At 34.2% G+C, this 20570-nt stretch overlaps 1 protein-coding gene across 1 annotated transcript in view; it reads left to right on the forward strand.

Moving 5' to 3' along the window:
- The first annotated feature begins 266 nt into the window (after window positions 1-266).
- egflam (EGF-like, fibronectin type III and laminin G domains) overlaps window positions 267-20570 on the forward strand; it is a 33606-nt gene continuing 13302 nt past the window's right edge. The window contains exons 1-12 of the mRNA XM_073840663.1: window positions 267-699; window positions 4532-4641; window positions 6322-6408; window positions 6508-6534; window positions 6619-6736; window positions 7704-7839; window positions 11186-11352; window positions 13918-14030; window positions 14171-14606; window positions 17297-17397; window positions 17489-17589; window positions 19879-20023. Of these exons, the coding sequence (XP_073696764.1) occupies window positions 600-699; window positions 4532-4641; window positions 6322-6408; window positions 6508-6534; window positions 6619-6736; window positions 7704-7839; window positions 11186-11352; window positions 13918-14030; window positions 14171-14606; window positions 17297-17397; window positions 17489-17589; window positions 19879-20023 (1641 nt within the window). The 5' untranslated portion in view covers window positions 267-599. The remainder of the gene's footprint in view (window positions 700-4531; window positions 4642-6321; window positions 6409-6507; window positions 6535-6618; window positions 6737-7703; window positions 7840-11185; window positions 11353-13917; window positions 14031-14170; window positions 14607-17296; window positions 17398-17488; window positions 17590-19878; window positions 20024-20570) is intronic.

Here is a 20570-nt window from a genome sequence, read left to right on the forward strand (position 1 = left end):
TATGCCACTACCCTGACTAAGGTCTGTAAGTTATTTAGTCTTAATTAGTTTAATATCTGCCATAAAGTTGGTATTAAGAATGCCCATTCATCTCTACCTCTCAAACTTTCCATCCAATCATCCTTCAGTCTGTGCCGTAGTATTTTATCGACCAGTCTCTCGTGTTGCTATATTGGTCAGAGTTACTGAAGCGAGCTCAAGTCCCCATCTGTGTAGATTAGACCATTATCCTCTTAACTCCGAGTGTCTCTGCCTCCTAGCCTCACTGCTTCTCTCAAAAACACTCTCAAATAAGAAGAAACTTCAAGTCTGAGGCTGATTCACGGACTTTCGACAGCTGCTGTGACGCTCCGTGGATGTTGAAGTTCTTCAGAGTTGATCGCGGGTGTTCATTACTGCGGCCCCACAGGAGCCGCACATGAGGAGTGTGTCTGATCTTCAGCAGACAGTAATCGCATCAGACCGGCTTCACCGTGCATACAAAGACCCGCAACAGTCTGGACGCCGTTTTTTCTTCTCAATGAGTTTAAAATGAGGAATACCAGCATTTGAAGCTTAGATTGACGCGATTAGTATCTCAGCATCATAAAGGTTTGAAAATGCGCCTCCAGAAGAGGGTGATGATGCAAGTGATTCTTGCATTGGTGTGGATGTGTGATTTCGCTCTTTGCGCAAGAAAGTCAAGTGCACGAAAGTCAGGTAAGTGTGTATCTTCTTTTATTCAAATTTAGTCGTCTTTTTTAATAATGATTATTTAAGAAAGCAGTGATCTCAAGGAATTTCGCACTTCTGCACACGACTGAATGTCATTGCATGTCATTTTTTCATCTTTACAACTTCTGTTCAATGTGGTTTAATCAGCTGTTTGGTGGAAGTATAGTCATTTTTCATGACTTCATATAAGTGCATGTTTATTTTATAGTGCTTAGCTGTTTTATCATTTAAACATGCCTTTTTGTGGCATGGTTTGGTTCATAAGTGTGCTTGCCATATCCTTCTTTAATCTAATGCAATGGCATTCACACATTTTTAAGCATGCATTTGATTTCCAAATACATTTTGGAGCCTCTTTATGTCTCATAATCCACTTGATGCATGTGGGACAAATTTTTAGGCTTTTTCCGATGGATGAATGTTCAGGTGATTTGTCACAGTGGCATCTAGGGTCGCAGTCATGTGGCAGGGTCAGCGCTGTATGGCACGTCCGTATATGCCCTCCGAACGATCTCATGCCCAATGCCCATGGCAAACAATTTAGAGTAATGAAAACCATCAGTCATTTCAGATAAACAAGCCCTTTGATAACTGACACTTCAGATGAAATGCTGCAAATTGGTGCTTGTCCCTTTGGTACCCTTGGGTATATGGGGATACTTAACCTTAATGCGCTTTTTAGTGGTATAGCCAAGGAACTAGAAGCCAGATTTACTTTGGTGGGCTTGATTTGTTAGTATTGACAGGTTTAGGCCAGAGCAGAGGATTTCATATTTCTAGATCTTAAGTTATACTATACAACCTCTTTTTTGTTGTTGTTTTTTATGAAGGTGAAGGATTTAAATTGCAGAAGTGGTTCTTGCTGGACTATTATAAGTTTGTCTGGGCAAATGTAATTTCCTTAAGTTTGATTGCATCATCTGTTGAGGAAGATATTTGCCTGGAGCCTTTTTGCTTTCGTTTGTATTGACTCAAAGTTGTTAATGAAAATTAGCCATTTTTGGTCTGAAGGCTCTTTTGAAAGTTTTCTTACCGTCACACACACTTAAACATCAATTCCAATTTTGTTACTCTGTTTTCTGTTGCCTAAAAATCCATACTTTAATGATATTTACATCTTTCTGGGTTGCTCTCAAATTAAAGATGCAGTTAAATCAAATCTGGTGTGGCTTTTAGTTTATGTCTGTTAGCTTTGGGTCCATCTGTGTGCTTGTGCACTCATAAAAGTTGACAAATATATAGATATTCTGCAGTGAATAGTATATATTTGCTGTGCAGTGTTTAATTTTTCTAGTATGCATACTAAAAAATACTGAGCAAGCTTCTGCATTTTCAAAAATGCTCAGCAACAAAGTATTTGCATGAAATACTGAATTAATGCAATGTTTAACTTTTCCATTTTTAGTGTGATGTAAGAAGTAATTGCAACTTTGATTTTTACAACCTCTTTTTGAATAATTTGTGAGCCTGGGCCACAAAACCAGTCATATGTAGCATGGGTATTTTTTTTTTTCTTTTTTTTTTTTCAGTTTTTTTCCAGAATATTTAGATTTTGCACTCTCAGATTCCAGATTTACAAATAGTTCTATCTCGGACAATATTGTTTATTCAGCTTTCAGATGATGTAAACTGGCACTTATGACTGGTTTTGTGGTCCAAGGTCATATATGATCTGACTTGTAAAACATTAAGACATTTTTATATGAAATTTGATCAAAAATGCAGTCATTTTGATTTCAAAGTAAGCTTTATTTTCAAGGTGCAATGTGATAAGTTCATTTGACAACAATATAGCATACTACTTTCTGAAATTGAAAATTTACTTGCTGTTTATAAGAAATATTGTATACTGAGTATTGTCATGGCTGTAATGTAAAGTAAAGGAATTGGCAATTGTAATTAAAGGAACAAGCCCTTCAATATTTTCTGCACCAACTTACTGTTTACTAGAAAAAAAGAAGGAAAATCTGCATTTGTCAAGCCATTTCACAAGCTTTTTAAAAGGAAATTTCCTGTTTTATAAAATGGAAATTATACTTTTTATAATATGCTCTTTTTAAAAAAAGTTTTAACTTTAACAACCTCGTCATTCTGAAAAGTGTGGTGTGCTCTAATTGGCCAAATACCTCAAGCATGTGACGGAAATGTTATGTCCCTTACCATATTTTGAATATCAGCTTCCAAAGAAATACTGACACCCATTATAAACAAGGCATTTGTTGCATCCAGTGGCAACATAATTACTGATTACATGAACAGACAATGAACAGACAATACTATGTAAACATAAAAACTATGCCTCATTTGTGATCATAGAAACAACAAGCACTACTTCGCACTGCTCAAAACTCGCATTTGAATAGTCAGTAGCAAATTCTTTAAATATGAAAACATACTTACAGGCTGTGAGTCAGAAGCGCCAGACTGTCCTTGCAAAGTTAGAATTGCCCAATGATTATTTGACATCATTCCCAGATTGCTTTCCATATGGTAGTTTGTTACATCTTTAATGACTCTATGTATTTAAAAAATCATTATTTCAAATACATTTATTGCTGTATTTGACTTGTAGTGCAGTTTTGATTTTGCATTGTGCTCAATAACATGCCTGTTTTGTATGTTTTCAGAATAGTTTCAATTCAGAATGTTTTGTTGGTTTCTGTTTAGAAGGCGTCATTTTAATTGCGGCACAAAAACACCTGCAACTCAGATCAAGATCACATGAAACGTACATCATCAAAGAGTGTATTAGTCATACTCAGTCAAATTACTTGATATCTCCAATGACTATACAAATCTTTAAAGCAAATGTTTTGATGTGTGTTTATTTCGAGAGAAAGCAAATGATCTGAAAGGAGAGAGAAGTGTGTTTGGAATAATTGCATCTTTAATGCAAGCTCTATGAATGCGTCAGGATGAGATAATAAACCTGTGTTGGTAGGTGAAGCCCAAATTACAGAGCAAGTTTTGTCTTTGAACTTGGTGTAGCAGGGGCTGCGTGTTTCACTGGCCATCAGAAAGGATGATTGTGTTGTTGTCTTCCTGTGACGAGAGTTGCAGCGACATTCGCACACACTGAGCTGTCCATCAGAGCTGTAGGCATCAACTTTTTACTCTGAGAGAGAGAGATTTTAGGAATGACCTTGTCCACTCACATCATCTGAAATGCATCTAAAACTGGTCTGTTTTTGTTTAGATGTTTCTTTATTCCGTTCTTTCTCCTTGTGAGCTTTCAAATGGGAATAGTTCACCCAAAAAATGAAATTAGCTGAAAATGTATTCACTTTCAGTCTGTAGATGAGTTTGTGTCTTCATGAGAACAGATTTGGAGAAATCTGTAATGAATGGGTTCCATCAGAAAACATCAGAATAATCCACACCACTCCAATCCATCAATTAACAAATTGTGAAGTAAAAAGCTGCATGTTTATAATGAGTTTCTGGCCAAAATATCCTTATCAATAATAAGGCTTCCTTCAGTGAAAAAGTCTATCTCCAGTTGTCCTCTCACATCAGCATCCACCAACATATTTGTCTAGAACTGTTTTTGAGTTTTTGCTTGTAAAAGTTGCATTATCAGTACATATTTTTCTCTTGATTCAAAACAGACAACATTTTCTTTGGAGAAAATGTTTTTCTTAGTGTGAAAAACTTTTTACAATTCTGAAGAACCTTTTTTCACTCTAAAGAACTTTTTGTCCAAAAGAAAGTTTCTATAGATGTTCATGGAACCAAAAAAAGCCCCTTTATTCCTAAGAGTTTACTGTACATATAAAGAAATTAACACTAAATTGTTGTTTCCTGTTTTTGTTGTCAGAGAGGTTGAGTCCACCGCTGGACATTCAGCTGGAGACGGTGAACTGCACTGCATTCGGTATCCGGTGGAAAATGCCACGTAGACACGTCAGCACTATCACCGGCTACAAGGTAAAAAATAAACAAAATAAATGTTTAAATTCTAAAATTGTGCCTTAAAATAAATAAATAAAGCAATGTCATTCAAAATAGAAGCCTTTATTCCTCTCTGCTAATAGCATAACATATTGATTCTTTGATTCCCAGTGTTCATCATATGTCAATAATAACTGAATGTCAGAGACACTGCTGATCACTTTTTTAGTCCGAAAAACATTTTTTTCACTGAAATGGGTCTGGTATTAGTGATATTTTAGTAATGCTGAGATACAGCAAGGGTCAAAAGCTTACATCCCCCTTTCAGAATCTGCAAAATGTTCATTATTTTACCAAAATAAGATCAAATGTATTTATAAAATAAAATATTTCACATAAAAGATGTTTACAAATAGTCCACAAGAGCAAAAAATGAATAAAAATGACCCAGTCCAAAGTTTACATCCCTTTGATTCTTAATACTTTGTTGTTACCTGAATAATCCACAGCTGTGTGTTTTTTTTTTTTTTTTTGTTTGTTTGTTTAGTGATAGTTGTTTATGAGTCCCTTGTTTGTTCTGAACAGTTAAACTGCCTGCTGATCTTCACTAATTCTTTGGTTATCCAGCATTTTTGTGTATTTGAACCAACAATGATTGTATGATTTTGAGATCCCCTAACTGAGGGACTCATGTGCATCTATTACAGAAGGTTCAAACACTCACTGATGCTCCAGAAGGAAACACAATGCATTAAGAGCCGGAAGGTAAACACATTTTGAATTTAAAGATCAGGGTGAATTTAACTTATTTTCTCTTCTGGGAAACTTGTAATTGTCTTCTGTAGCCTCTCAAGGGCAGTACTAAATTAAAACAATATATGATATTTAGGCAAAATTAAAAAAATATGTACACATCTCCATTCTGTTCAAAAGTTTTCACCCCCGGCTCTTAATGCATGGTTTGGCCCTGGACCACAAAACACAAGGTTCAGTTTTTTAAGCTGAGATACAGCAAAATAAATAAGCTTTCCATAGATGTATGGTTTGTTAGGATAGGACAATATTTGGCCAAGATACAACTATTTGAAAGGTGGGTGCAAAAAATCTAAATATTCAGAAAATCACCTTTAAAGTTGTCTAAATTAAGTTCTTAGCAATGCATATTACTAACCAAAATTAAATTTTCATATATTTACTGCAGGAAATGTACAGAATGTCTTTATGGAACATGATCTTTACTTAATATCCTAATGTGTTTTGGCATAAAAGAAAAATCGATCATTTTGACCCATACAATATTTTGGCTATTGCTACAAATATACCTGTGCTACTTGAGACTGGTTTTGTGGCCCAGGGTTACAAATGACACATTTCACTTAATTACAGACAAAAATGTTTACTGCACATGTGAAGAAGTGAAGCACTTTGGGGTTTCCCTTCTATCCTATTTGTAGAGACAGTTGGAGGTGTCTTCATCTCTGGTTGCTGTTAGATTAGCAAACGTCTCTGAGTTAATATGTTAAAGCTGTTATGGTTGCTTACAGGATAAAACCCGTCAGGTATCTGTCTGTTGCCTGGTCAATACTTACAAGCCTCTCTGATTTGTCTTCAGATTTCTAAACTGGTGCTGTACAGATGGAACTACAAGAATGATTTGAGATTGATCGTCCATTCTACATGATGTTCATATAAATATTTATTTATTTTGTTGACCAGGTGTTTTACACAGAGATGAGGAATAATCGTCCGACCAGCAACGCTGTTGCCCTGGAAGTCCCACTGAGTTTAGAAATGCTCACAACTGTATGTAAAACATTAAATTATGAGAGATTTTTCAGTGTAACTTTACCACAGTTGAAATGAACAGTTTGACTGAAGCAGAAATGTTGTTGTATCTTACAGGGACAGTTTGATGGCCAAGCCAGCTTTGTGAGTAGATGTTCAGTATCTATTTTTCTATTAATGCCATATGGTGCTGTCTTGCATGCTAAGCTGTTTCTCTGTGTCTTTTAGGATGTTGTGATTGGGAACCTGAAGGTGGCCACACAGTATCGTGTCAGTGTGGGGGCGTATGGCTGGGCAGGGGAGGGCAGGCCCAGCATGCCCCGGGACATCAGCACTGGCTCTCATGGTGAGCAGATAAACCCTAAAACATGCATTTTGATCAGCATTAAACCGTTAGTTCATCCAAAAATGAAAACAAGCCCATGGATTACTCACCCTCACGGCATCCTAGACGTATTTGACTTCCTTCTTTTAAGATGAATCCAGTCGGTGTTATATTAAAAAATGTTTAATTCAAGCTTTATTATTGCAATAGGCAAGTGTTTCTCTTCAACAGGTCAAAACAAGTCCACTAAAGTGCATCCATCCATAATAAAAAAGTCTCTGGGGGGTGAATAAAGACCTCCTGTCGCGAATCAATGCATTTTTGTAAAAAAAAAATCCATATTCAAAACATAATAATCAATTTAATCCTAGCAAAGGAACACCATTCTTATATTGGCTTATATTGAAATCCTCTGACATTCTTCTCTACATATCTTTGTTTTGTGCTTCTAATTTGACCATTGTTTTGATTTTGTCCTTTCCCTACGCCAATGCCACTTTTCTAGTGTTAGCGTTTTATAATTTATAATTAGGTAAAGTCACAAAGAAAATTATGTAATTTTTGGTAATGTTAAAGAAAATTTACATTTACGAATATAATATTTTCCCAATAAAATAAATATATTTCCTGCATATTCTGTGTTGTATGTATAGGGTAAGAGCCATGTTTTTTTCCATTTAATCTCATTTATTAAAGAAATAAATAAAAAATTCCCCTTCGGAGTCTAATAATGCATTTCATGGATTCTCGTTTTTAAAATGTGCCACTATTTTGCCGGTTAGTTAACGTAGGCAAAATGAAATCGAGGGTTTTTAAAAATCTAATAGTCAATTAGAATCGACTAATTGCAACAGCCCTAGATTGAAAAAAGGAAGACATAAACATCTTGGATGGCAACTGAGTGAACACATTGTCAGATTTTCATGATAGGTCACCTTTAACTAACAGAAATAATCAATGTACAGGGTGTTTTCCTCTTATGTTGTAGAGAAGTGCATGCCTCCTGCACCTCCGACCCAGCCTAGAGTGGTCGCCGTCTCAGACACAGAACTGGCATTGTCATGGCAACATGGAGAGAGCGAAGGAAGTGCACCTGTGCTATACTTCCTTGTGGCGTATATCAGGTAATTGAAAAAATGATAGATAGATAGATAGACAGATAGACAGATAGATATAATTGCTTTTTCATGTAAGACGCATTTTCAGTCGACTCCTGAGACGAAATCATATTCTCTTAATCTCCATTCATTTACTTTCAAAGAATGAGTTTCCACTGAGTTTTTCAATGCATTTGTTGGCTTTGACTGATGTTTCTGCGTGTGATCTTTAGCCTGTCAGGCCCTGTGTGTCCAGATGACTCATGAAACTAATGCATTTCTGTGGTAGTTACTGTTCTAGAACACAGCTAACCCATTCAGACCAGTTCAGCACACAGTCTGCATGAGGACACACATCAAACAACTGACCACACAACGGTCTGCTGTTATGTGTGCCGTCAATTCCTGACAAATGACTGATGATTGCTGTTCTTCATTCTTTATTACATTTTAGGATAATAGAAAAAGTCATGAAAATTATATGAAATTATACAAATGGTTTCATGCCATTATATAGTGACCAACAATATGGGAAACAAATGAAAACTCTCTTATATTTGAGTTTCTTCTTTGCCCAGATTCCAGCTCTGATCACATTCATCAAACATCTTAATGAAGTTCATCCTGTGATGCTTTTTAAAGAGTCATTTCCATATACTGAATGCTAAGCATTTGTTTTCTTCTTTTTTTAATGAAATTAAAAAAGAAATGAAATTAAGTAGTATTAGCTTTGTAAGGAATGTCATAAATCGACTGTGATTATTCCTATTTATTTATAATTATGTGATTGTTTTTATATTAATGTAAATGTTTAGATCTTTCTATAGGCCAGTTAGTTAATTATGATTGATTAATTAGTTGCATAATTAATTGCACAAAAATAAAGTCATATATGAACATTTATATATCCAATAAAAAACAAATATATTAAAATATTAAATTTTCTATAGTATTTACAAGTTAATATATTGACTGTTTTACTCTATTACTTGTCACTGAACAAACATTTTCACTGGTCTATAGTTCACAGCATAGTTACCCCAGTAAAAAAAAAAAAAAGTTTTAAAATGTATTTATTTATTCGAATTATATTTTAAGTCTATTAACATAATTACTGACATATTGCTCTTACTGATATAAAATGGTAATTAAACTTTATTTGGAGTACTACTTATACACACAGCACATTTATTAATATTGAGCCTAAAATGTGTTTTAATCTCATTGATGAGAGTTGTATGATTTTAAATGCAAAATATTTAAAGTGTACTTAAGGTATACTTGCAGTAGTTTCACTTTAGCACAATCAAATATACTTAAGTATATCTTTAGTTGGACTTCAGTGCTACTTACTTACAATTAAAGTGCATTAAGTACAAAATTAGTTGTTCTTATTTAGCAGACTAAATTTAAAAGAGTTGAAAAAATAAATAAATAAAATTAAATTAAAAAATAAGTACAACTGCAGGGTATTTTATTAAGTACATTATATGTAAATGTATTTCTAGTATACCTATCATAAGTGTATTTTAAATAAATGTAAGTATATTTATTTTTCACTAGGGAATTAACTGAAATTAAAACTAAAATCATACAAAAAATGTCACTTGATATAAAGTAAATGCTAACTAAACTAAACTAAAATATAATTTTAAAAACTATTTCAGCTAGATGTCAAGGCAACAATACTAAAATATCCAAAACCAAATGTACAAATAAAAAAAGTATATAAACAAATGTATGTAACACCCGAAAACTAATGAAAATTAAAGTAAAAAGATATACAAATGAAATAAATAAAAATTAAAAAGAATAAATTCAATAAAGTGTATCCAGTTATCTTGCTGTATGTCCAGGTTAAGTATATGTGCATTGGGTGTGAAATCAGGGTGTTTGTAATTCTTATTGATAATTATGTGACATGAATCTTGGACTGTGTCCTCCAGCAGATTAGACTCACTCCCCCCAGAGACCGTCTGCTTCTCAGATTAACAACCTTTCACATAATCGCCCCAATTTAGCGGCTCTTCAGAATGGAACAACACAAAACTGCAGATGTGTTTAATGGCACTATCAATTCTTGTGCAAGTACAATTGCTGCTTGCAAACTAGAATGTTCCCATTTGACGTGGAGTTTTGATTATTAGTGGTGTTTAATAAGGCAAGCATTACTATTTCTACTGCTCATATTCAGGGTGAAGGGGTTCTTATTAAATGCATGAATTTGAATTGAGGTCCAAAAACAGATGCAGAATTGCAATTTGAATTTGAAAAATATTGAAAAATAGATGAATGTAATGTGTGGATTTTTTTTTTTATGTATTTTTTTATGATTGTTAACTTTTGTCAACCAGAAGACCCGGGTGTTATTTTATTATTTATAATTTTCATAGCATTTATTTTACATTTTCAGTTTTCATTTTAATTAATTTTTTTTTTTTTTAAAGACCTTTCTTATGCTCATAAAGGCTCCATTTATTTGATAAAAAAGACAGAAAAAAATGTAATATTGTAAAAGATTATTTCAATTTAAAATATCTGTTTTCTATGTGAATGTATTTTAAAATGTAATATATTCCTGTGATACAAAGCTACATTTTTAGCATCATTACTCCAGTCTTCAGTGTTGCATGATCCTTTAGAAATCATTCCAATATGCTGATTTATTATCAATGTCAAAAACAGCTGTGCTGCTTACTATTTCTTTGGGACCTGTGATACTTTTCCAGGATTCTTTGACCAATAAATGTTTAAAAGGAACAGCATTTATTTAAAATAGAAAGGTTTTCTAACAATATACACTACTGTTTAAAATTTTGGGGTCAGTACATTTTTATTCTTTCTTTTTTGAAAGAAATTAATGCTTTTATTCACCAAGGATGTGTTAAATAAATAAAAAGTGGTAGCATAGATTTACATTGTTAGAAAATAATCCTGAATAAAAAATCATAGGTTCAAAGCAGCACAACTGTTTCCAACATTGATAATTCTAATATCAAAAATAAGAATATTAGAATGATTTCTGAAGGATCATGTGACACTTATGCCTGGAGTAACAGCTTTGCATCACATGAATAAATTATATTTGAATGTATATTAAAATAAAAAAACATTATTTTATATTGTAATAACATTTTGCAATAATATTTTTTCTGTATTTTTGATCAAATAAATGCAGCCTTAATGAGCATAAGAAACTTCTTTAAAAACATTACAAGTCTTACTGATCCCAAACTTTTGAGTGGCAGTGTATATATGTATATATTAAATATCGTGTTACAAGCTGACAGAATACAGCTGTTCTCTCTAAAGCTATAATTCTCTGATCAATGAAAGCACTGTTTTAATGTTTGTTGATGTGTGTATTTTGCAGGCCTGAAATGGACACTGAATGGACGTACATCAGAGAGCCAGTAGAGTCGAACTCTATGGTGCTCAAGGGTCTGATTCCTGAGACGGAGTACCAGTTTGTCATCAGGGCTGTAAACGCACATGGGATCAGCCCTCCCAGTGCCATTAACATCCCCGTGCACACACTCGGTGAGTTGCAGTGCGGTCAGGACGTGACCTTATGAGACCCTCAGGTCTGGGTACTGTAAGGTTACTGGTTCACACTGCAGCCATTGTGTTACATAAGTTACTTTGGATAAAATGGTCTAAATTACTATACTTCAGTGTGTGGTTTGCATGTTTTAGATGCTCCTGTCAGATTTGTTTGCATGCATGGTGGCTGGAAAGACCAGCCGTATTAAATTAGGCATCTTAAAGCTTGCTCATTTTCAAAAAGACCCTCCTCTACAAACACAAACACCACAAGGAAGAAGATTACAGCTAGTTACCCGCCCCCAACCCTCCAGCAGACAGATTAAGAGCAGAGACCCTCAAACACATACACATTTACAGTCCAATCACATTAACTCATTCAGCTTGAGAGTTTCTAGAGAGCCATGTCATTTATGTAAGAATTTGCTGTTTTAGTTTTGTTGGTCTAGGCATCTAAGCAATTGGAACCACAAAAAAAACAACTAAAGAAATTAAGGGGAGACACTGCAGGTAAAAACAGTTTTTTCATGCATCTGTCAAGCTTTTTGGTTTTTCATAAAGTGTTTTTTTTTTCAGACTAGTGGAAAGAAAACATCCAAATACACTGTTAAGTGTTTCTTTTATAGCACTTTATCTATTTGTGTCAATAGTTTTCAATTACAAAACATATTTTTAAAGGCCGTTTTCTCAAAACGAGTTTTTTTCTCTTCTAAACTGAGCTATAAAGCTCCACTTCAGTTGCACTTACACACGCCAAACTTTACATTTTTATTCCTGTCTATATCCCGAAGGTTTTTACAGAGGGATTTGTTCATATATAATTTTATTCCCCAAAAATATAATGTTTCCTGTCTGTTCTTTTTTCTGAATTATTGCGTGACGAAATGAGATACCCAAAATTCCCTCTGTAAAAACTTTTGACTCTAATATGTCAAAAAATATTAGAAGAATCAAGAATTTTGACTTTATCCAGTGTTTCGATTTTTGTACTAGAAATGTCTGCAAATAAGTGCATGTTTCATTAAATAATGCCTAATTTGCACATTTAAATGTAATATTTTAGAAAAATCTGCAATTATCTATGTATTCAAATCAACTGGGTAAGTAAGGTGATAACTATTAGTTAATTTTTTACCCTCTTCACCTGCAGTGTCTCGCCTTAAAGGGATAGTTCACCCAAAAATGAAAATTCTATCATTAATTACTCTCCCTCATTCCAAACCCATAAGACCTTCGCTCATCTTCAGAACACAAATTAAGATATTTTGGACGAAATCCGAGAGCTTCCTGACCCTGCATTAGACAGTAATGCAACTGACACATTCAAGGCCTAGAGAGGTAGTAAGGACATAGATAAAGTAGTCCAAATGACATCAGTGGTTCAAATGTGATGTAATGAATCTACGAGAATACTTTTTTTGCCCAAAGAAAACAAAAATAATGACTTCAACAATTTCTTCTCTTTGCACACAAAAAGTATTCTCGTAGCTTCATGACTTTATTTAATCAGTTGTAAAGAAATTATGTTTTTGTGAAAATGTTCTCCATTATAGTGGACTTCTATGGTGCCTGCGAGTTTGAACTTCCAAAATTCAGTTTAAATGCAGCTACAAAGTGCTCTAAACAATCCCACCTGAGGAAGAAGGGTCTTATCGAGTGAAAAGATTGTAGTTTTCTACGAATTTTTTTTTTACCTCAAATGCTCGTCTGGTTTAGAGCTGCGATGCGCAATTATCTATAAATGTTTGTTCTGGAAGTGAACTAATGTTTTATTGACAGGATGTTCGTTTTTGGGTGAACTATCCCTTTAAGACAACATTGGCCACCTTATGTGTTACTATTAGGAACAAATTTTGGTCAGTTTTGAAATGTAAAAGAGCATAGAAACAATTACAATTTAGTCCCTGTTTTGGGACGAGGCAAAAACCTGGGTTGTGCACCATTCAAAACGAAATTGACCATGTTGTTTAAATTTTAATTTAATTCCTAAATTTGAATTGAGGTAGAAGACAGAATACAAAATTACAATTTAAAATCAAATTCAAATGCATTTCCAAATGAAATGCACAAATTTATTAATAATATTTCATTGTATTTTATAAATCTGCCAGGGTGCAGCAGTTATTTTAGTATTATTTTTATATTATTATGGCATATATTAATATTTTAAATTGATTTACATTTTTATATTTTGTTGTTAAAGGCTTCCATCATTTTTTATATTTTTACTTGGCATTTATTTATTTTGATTTCAGTTTTAGTTTTAGTTTTAGACATGTTAGTACTTAAAACTTAAAAAGTTTCTCTGCAATGACAATATTTCTAAATTTCATTGAGTGTAAGGTTTATTTTTTATATTTAGTTGTAATTAATTAACACCACTTGGGTGGAGAACTTTTTTCCCAAGAATGCATGAACTGTGTCTTCCTCTCATTCCAATTTAAATTCACTTCTTCCTGAACAAACAAATCCAGTGCATGAAATTACAATGATTTTTCTGCTTACTGTATTTATGAGGCCAAAGGACTGAAATATACAACACACTGCTTTATTAAAAAACAGGTTCAGCAGATGTAGGCAGTGGAGACTATGACATCTACGTCTCAAACTCTGACAGTAAAGGTGAGGACGGCGTTGAAATCGATGACTCTGATTATGACGTCTTCATTGAGGAGGTGAGCCATCTTTTATGTTTATTAAGAAAAAAAAAGAAATTCAGAAGCTTTCCTTAAACAAAATTCTATACATACTAAACAACATCTTGTCATAAAGAATGTGCTAATCTTTCTGGCTTTCATCTACTAATTTCTTGCAGATAAAGCCGATTCTTAGCAGTAAGAAAAATGGCAGGCGGTCTCAGCTCCGCTCCCGCATCGGGACTCCTGGTAACGGAAATGTTATTTATAGGATGCGTACACCTGTTTCCCAAAATATGAGCTTCACTCCAACAGCAGCAGGGCCATGGACCACATCAACAACACCTGCAACCACAACAGTGGTCACTAGCTCCGCCTCCAGGACAACAACCACACCTATTTTACTGTCAGGCCCCGCCCCCACCACGCCTCCTCCTGTAGTTCCATCTCCCAGTCCGTCAATGACGGCATGGAAAGGCGAAAGACCTCGGGTGTATGACGTACCATGTGACGAGACGGTCTGCCCTCCTGACAGCTTCTGCATCAACAATTACGATACTGGCGGCTCTCGATGTCACTGCAACCTCGGCCGGCAGGGAGACTTCTGCTCAGAAGGTGAGTTCGTTCATAATGAGAGACAATTTGCTGAGTGAAGTAAATCAGCACATTCTATATCTGAAGTTTAATATAAACTACCAGCATTTATTTGAGCGAGTTTGGAATAATTAGGATTTAAATTTTTTTCTGAAATAATCTCTTATGCTCACAAAGGCTGCATTCATTTAATTAAAAATACCGTACAGTAAAAACCGTAATATTGTGAAATATTTGTACTGTTTTCTATTTGAATATATTTTTTAAATGTAATTTATTCCTGTGACACAAAGCTGTATTTTCAGCATCATTACTCCTGTCTTTGGTGTCACATGATCCTTCTGAAATAATTCTAATATGTAAATTATTTAGAACTATTCGTTATCAATGTTGAAAACATTTTTTCAGAATTCTGATAATTTTTTTTGTAACATCATAAATATCTTTACTGTAATTTTTTAAACAGTTTACTAAATCCATGCTAAATAAAATTATTAGTTAAATTTCTTTTTAAATCATACTTACCTTAAACTTTTGAATGGTAGTGTATCACAGTTTCTACAAAAATATGAAGCAGCACAACTGTTCTCAACATTGATAATGATCATGTGACACTGAAGACTGGAGTAATGGCTGCTGAAATCAGCTTTTTAATCACACCAATAAATTGCTTGTCAAATTCTATTCAAATAAAAAGGAATTATTTTAAATTACAATAATATTTTACAATATTACTGTATTTTTCATTAAAATGAATGCTGCCTTGGTGAGCACAGGAGACTTCAAAATCATTTAAATAAAATCATAATTATTCTAAAAGATTGGCTGACAGTTTATAGTTATGTTAGATTACCGATGTGATTTCACTGCAACACATAAAATTGTTGTGCTGTAAGTGATTTTACCATTTTTCTAACCAAACCCCAAAATTAAATAATCATTTATTTACTCGCATCGTATTCCAAATGTTTTATTTTTTGAGTGAGCTATCTCTTTAAATAATGCCACTGAATTAAACCACACCCCCTTACCAAAACCACGCCCACTAAGGACATGAAAATGAACATGCAGAGACCATTTCTCATTTATTAGTTTGTGAATTGGCTTAAAAAAGTGCAAAATGTGACTCAACGAGGCAGATGTGTTTTCCTGTGACACCCTTTTTTTCTTGAAAACTAGTATATTTTGTATGTGGTATTTGGAAAAAAATTAAAAAATTTAAAAACAAAAAATTAAAATTAAAAAAGATCTAAAACCTTTAAAATCTCCTAAACTCTTCTGAATCAGTCACCATCTCAGATGCATGAAGAATTTGTCTCTTTTCTTTTTTATTTCATTCCTTCCTCCAGTTCTCTCTCTCCTCTTCTCTCGGTCTCTTAGGAGTGTGTAATCTTTGAGTGTGGAGGTTTTTATTTGCTGTTGTCTATTCCCCTGGTATTTTTCACTGTCTCTTAAGTTTTCAGAGCGAGTACAATATAACGTTTTAAATCAAGTTGACTCCAAACACAAGATATTGCTTTATTGTTCTAAATCTCTCACAGTATTGCATATCAGTTTCAATATTTTTAAATGCAATATATGTTGTGCTGAAAATTGCAGTTTCATGAAATTTCACTCCTCTGAGCTGAACTCATTCTGAGTGTCAAAACATCAGCTTGGTTAATGGCCAAATATTCATGTAGATGATATATTCTTTCAGCCTCTAGGGGAAGTATTTATGTTTTCCATTTGTTCCAAACTGTTTTATTATATTGTGCCTTAATCAGTTTTCAAAGAGAGGGGTCATTTGTCTGTCCACTTCAGTATTATTCAAGTAATAATATCCAGCAAAATGTGGTATTGCTTATTTCAGGAATTTGTTGAACTTTCTATTTATCCTGAGAATCCTGTATCACGATTTGCTCAGAAATATGAAGCAGAACAACTGTGTTCAACACAATAAGAAATAGGTTTTGATAATCGTGCAATACTGTAAATTTATATGTTTTATTTCTGCTTTATGTGTGAGTTTTAGGAGTAGATTTTTTTTAATGTACAGCACTTTGGTCTGTATTGTGGCTGTTTTTAAATGTGCTTTATAAATAAACGAACTTGAATCAGCATATAGCAGTAATTTCTGAAAGATTGTGACACTGAAGACTGGATTAATCATGCTGAAAATTCATCTTTGTGTCACAGAAATAAATTGTATTTTAAAATATATTCAAATAGAAAACAGCTATTTTAAATTGTAATAATATTTCACATTATTACCATTTTTGCTGGATTTTTGATTAAAAAAATGTAGCCTTGGTGAGGTGGTGTAAATTCTTATTTCAAAAACATTTAAAAGTCTTACCAGGTTCAAACTTTTGAACTGTTGTCATAATGACTAAAAGTCACAAAACTTTATTTTTGCTTAAATTAGGGTTTAGGCTAAGGGTGTCAAGTTTTAGCTCTGTGGATGTGGCTGTACACCAACATGGCTGTGATGAACTATGGGATTTGTGCCCAAGAGATGAAACGCTCTGTAAACACAACTCTGTTTCAGAAGATGAGCCAGCAAGCTTGTCCAAACAGACTGAAAAAATGACCTTCAGTCATAGTGTTTGAATCTATAGACTCTCAAGACTGAAAACTGAAACACAGGGTGTGTGCATGTACAAATGTCTAAGATTTCAAAAGCAAGTGTCACAAGAAGTGTTGTAACCACTTAGCTTTATGTCCAACAGGTCTGACTGTAAATTTCCCGAAGTTCTACAGCTACTCTCACATAACGTTTGAACCTCTTAAAAACTCTTACCAGAGCTTTCAGATCAGCCTGGAGTTTAAGGTACTGTATAATCACACATACAGGCAGACTCTGATGTGTTTGAGAGGGTTTTGAGATCAGATGCTTATGAATGACTGCTTTGACCTGTCAGGCAGAGGCTGAGGATGGATTGCTGTTGTATTGTGGAGAGAATGAACACGGTAGAGGAGATTTCACCTCCCTGGCCCTCGTACGGGGGAAACTACAATACAGGTATCTCCAATTTAAAATACAGTTCTTGCAAATGGTTTAATCTCTACAGTTTTCTGCTGTTCATTCAACTCATAATAAATCCAGTCGAGCTTCATTTTGTAGCTTATTTTCATCTTAGAGGTGTTTTAAAGTAATTAGTTCACTTCTAGAATAAAAAGGTCCTGGTAATTTATTCATCCCCCATGTCATCCAAGATGTTCATGTCTTTCTTTCTTCAGAAAAGAAATTCATGTTTTTGAAGAAAACATCCCAGGGTTTTTCTCCATATAGTGGACTTGGAGCCAATGGGAGCCAAAGGGTTAAAGGTCCTAATTGCAGTTTCAGTGTAGCTTTAAAGGGCTCTACACAATCCCAGTCGAGGAATAGGGGTGTTATCTAGTGAAACGCTCTGTCAGCAGGCTGATTTTAGAGGGCTTTGGCCACTTCCTTAGCTGGTCAGGCTGGGAGACCAGCTGGAAAAACCAGCTAAAACCAGCCTAGCCAGGCTGGGAGACCAGCTAAAACCAGCTACTTCCAGCTTAAACCAGCCTAGGCTTTCCGCACAAGCATTTCTATTTGAAAAGTAAATAATTTGTTTTTTTTTCTTTAGAAAATGACCAATCATTTTACTAGATAAGGCCCTTTTTCCTCAGCTGGGATTGTGTAGAGCCCTTTGAAGCTGTATTGAAACTGCAATTTGGACCTTCAACCCGTTGGTCACCATTAAAGTCCACTATATGAAAAATCCCAGAATGTATTTTGTTTTACAAAATCATAATATCTTTTCGACTGAAGAAAGACATGAACATCTTGAATGACATGAGGGTGAGTAGATTGTAATAGAAATATAAGGTTATGATTTGAAAAGATAAATAGGCTTATACTTATATAATGAGCATATAACTATTATATAATGTTATATGGGACCCTGGACCACAAACCAGTCATAAGGGTCCATTTTTTTAAACAGATTTATACATTATCTAAAAGCTGAATAAATAAGTTTTCCATTGATGTATGGTTTGTTAGGATAGGATGGTATTTGGCTGAGACACTATTTGAAAATCTGGAATCTGAGGGTGCGAAAAAATCTAAATACTGAGAAAATCGCCTTTAAAGTTGTCCAAATTAAGTTCTTAGCAATGCATATTACTAATTAAAAATTAGGTTTTGATATATTTACAGAAGGAAATTTACGAAATGTCTTCATAGCACATGATCTTTACTTAAAATCCGAATGATTTTTGGTGTAAAAGAAAAATTAATAATTTTGACCCATACAATGTATTGTTGGCCATATACCGGTGCTACTTAAGACTTGGTTTTGTGGTCACATATTATAATACTACTACCAGTGTTGTAAAAGTTACTTTTAAAAGTAATCTATTACAATATTGCGTTACTCATTAGTTACTTTTATCGAAAGTAACGTGCTATTGTCACGTTGGAATAAGGGAGGTCTGGGTCCAGATGCAGGTGAAGATATTTTAATGAAAATAATAACAAAATAAACAAACCAAAAGGCCAACACGGCAAACTAAACATAAACTGAACAAAACAGGGAACACGGTCAAGGCCAGATCAGGAACACAAAATACATACTAGACAGAAGACAGGTTACAGGAAACAAGACAGACTCACAAGAGTGGTGGGAGAGTGGAGATTATAAAGTCTGTGGTGATAGTGAACAGCTGTGGAGGAAACGAGTGTCATAATCAAAGACAACAAGACAGGTGTAGACAATCAGGGAAGTGCAGTGCAAGATGAAGGGAAACAGCGACCTCAGGTGGCTGAGGGAAAACCCGCAGCCCAGAGTCATGACAGCTATGTTATGTTTGCAAATGTAAAAGCTGTTTCACACCAAAACTGAAATGAACAAGCCTCAGGCTAAAGGAAATGTAAACTGACATCTGTACAGTAGGGGGTGCAGATCAAATAAAACTTTAAGCTGTGATGCCATTCTGGATTGCATTAAGAGTAGGATGCATAAGAAGAAAATTCAACAAAAAAATACAAATGGTATGTTTATCTAAAAGCATTTTTTGCACTTTAGTGTGATTGAATTGGGTCATCTAAGGTCAGCAGCAAAGGCTTTGGATAATAAAATAGGATTTTATATAAATAATACATACAATTTTTTTTTTCATTATGTGAATTTCCATTTCATTTCATTTTATTAATTTTGAGGGATACAGAATCTTTTTTTGTGCATGTGAGATGAGTAAATGCATTTCTGTTTTTTTGTTTTCTCTGAGAATTTGAAGTGATTTAGCTATTATTAGTAATTGATGTTGATTATTATTTGCACAGGTTTAACTGTGGTACAGGGGCAGCTCAGATCATGAGTGACAGCTCTATTGTGATTGGACAGTGGCACACAGTCACGATATTTAGAGACGGCATGAATGGCTGGCTACGACTAGACAATGACACACCAGTGTCGGGCCGTTCTCAGGTATGCATGCCTTAAAGTTCACAAAAATTTATAGATAATGTACTCACCCCCTTGTCATCCAAGATGTTCATGTCTTTCTTCAGTCGTAAAGAAATTATGTTTGTTGAGGAAAAAACTTTCAGGATTTCTTTCCATATAATGGACTACTATGGTGCCTGAGAGTTTAAACTTCTAAAATGCAGTTTAAATGCAGCTTCAAAGAGCTCTAAGGAAGAATAGTCTTATCTAGTGAAACGATTTTTTTTTTATTTTTTAAATTGACAATTTATATACTTTTAACCTCAAATGGTCGTCTTGTCTAGCTCTGCGCCAACTTCTGGTTCAAGACAGTTTGGGTATATTGAAAAACTCCAGTCTCATTTTCTTCTCCAACTTCAAAATCTTCCTACATCACTTCAGAAGGACCAACCCAGTGTTTACAAAGTGAACAGGCAAAGAAGATCAAACACCCTTTACAAAAAAAGGTATAACAGTGATGTAGGATAATTGTGAAGTTGGAGAAGAAAATAAGATGGGAGTTTTTTGACATAACCTAACTGTCTTGAAC

The sequence above is a fragment of the Garra rufa genome, chromosome 5 (assembly GCF_049309525.1).
Source record: "Garra rufa chromosome 5, GarRuf1.0, whole genome shotgun sequence".
Taxonomy (NCBI): Eukaryota; Metazoa; Chordata; class Actinopteri; order Cypriniformes; family Cyprinidae; genus Garra; species Garra rufa.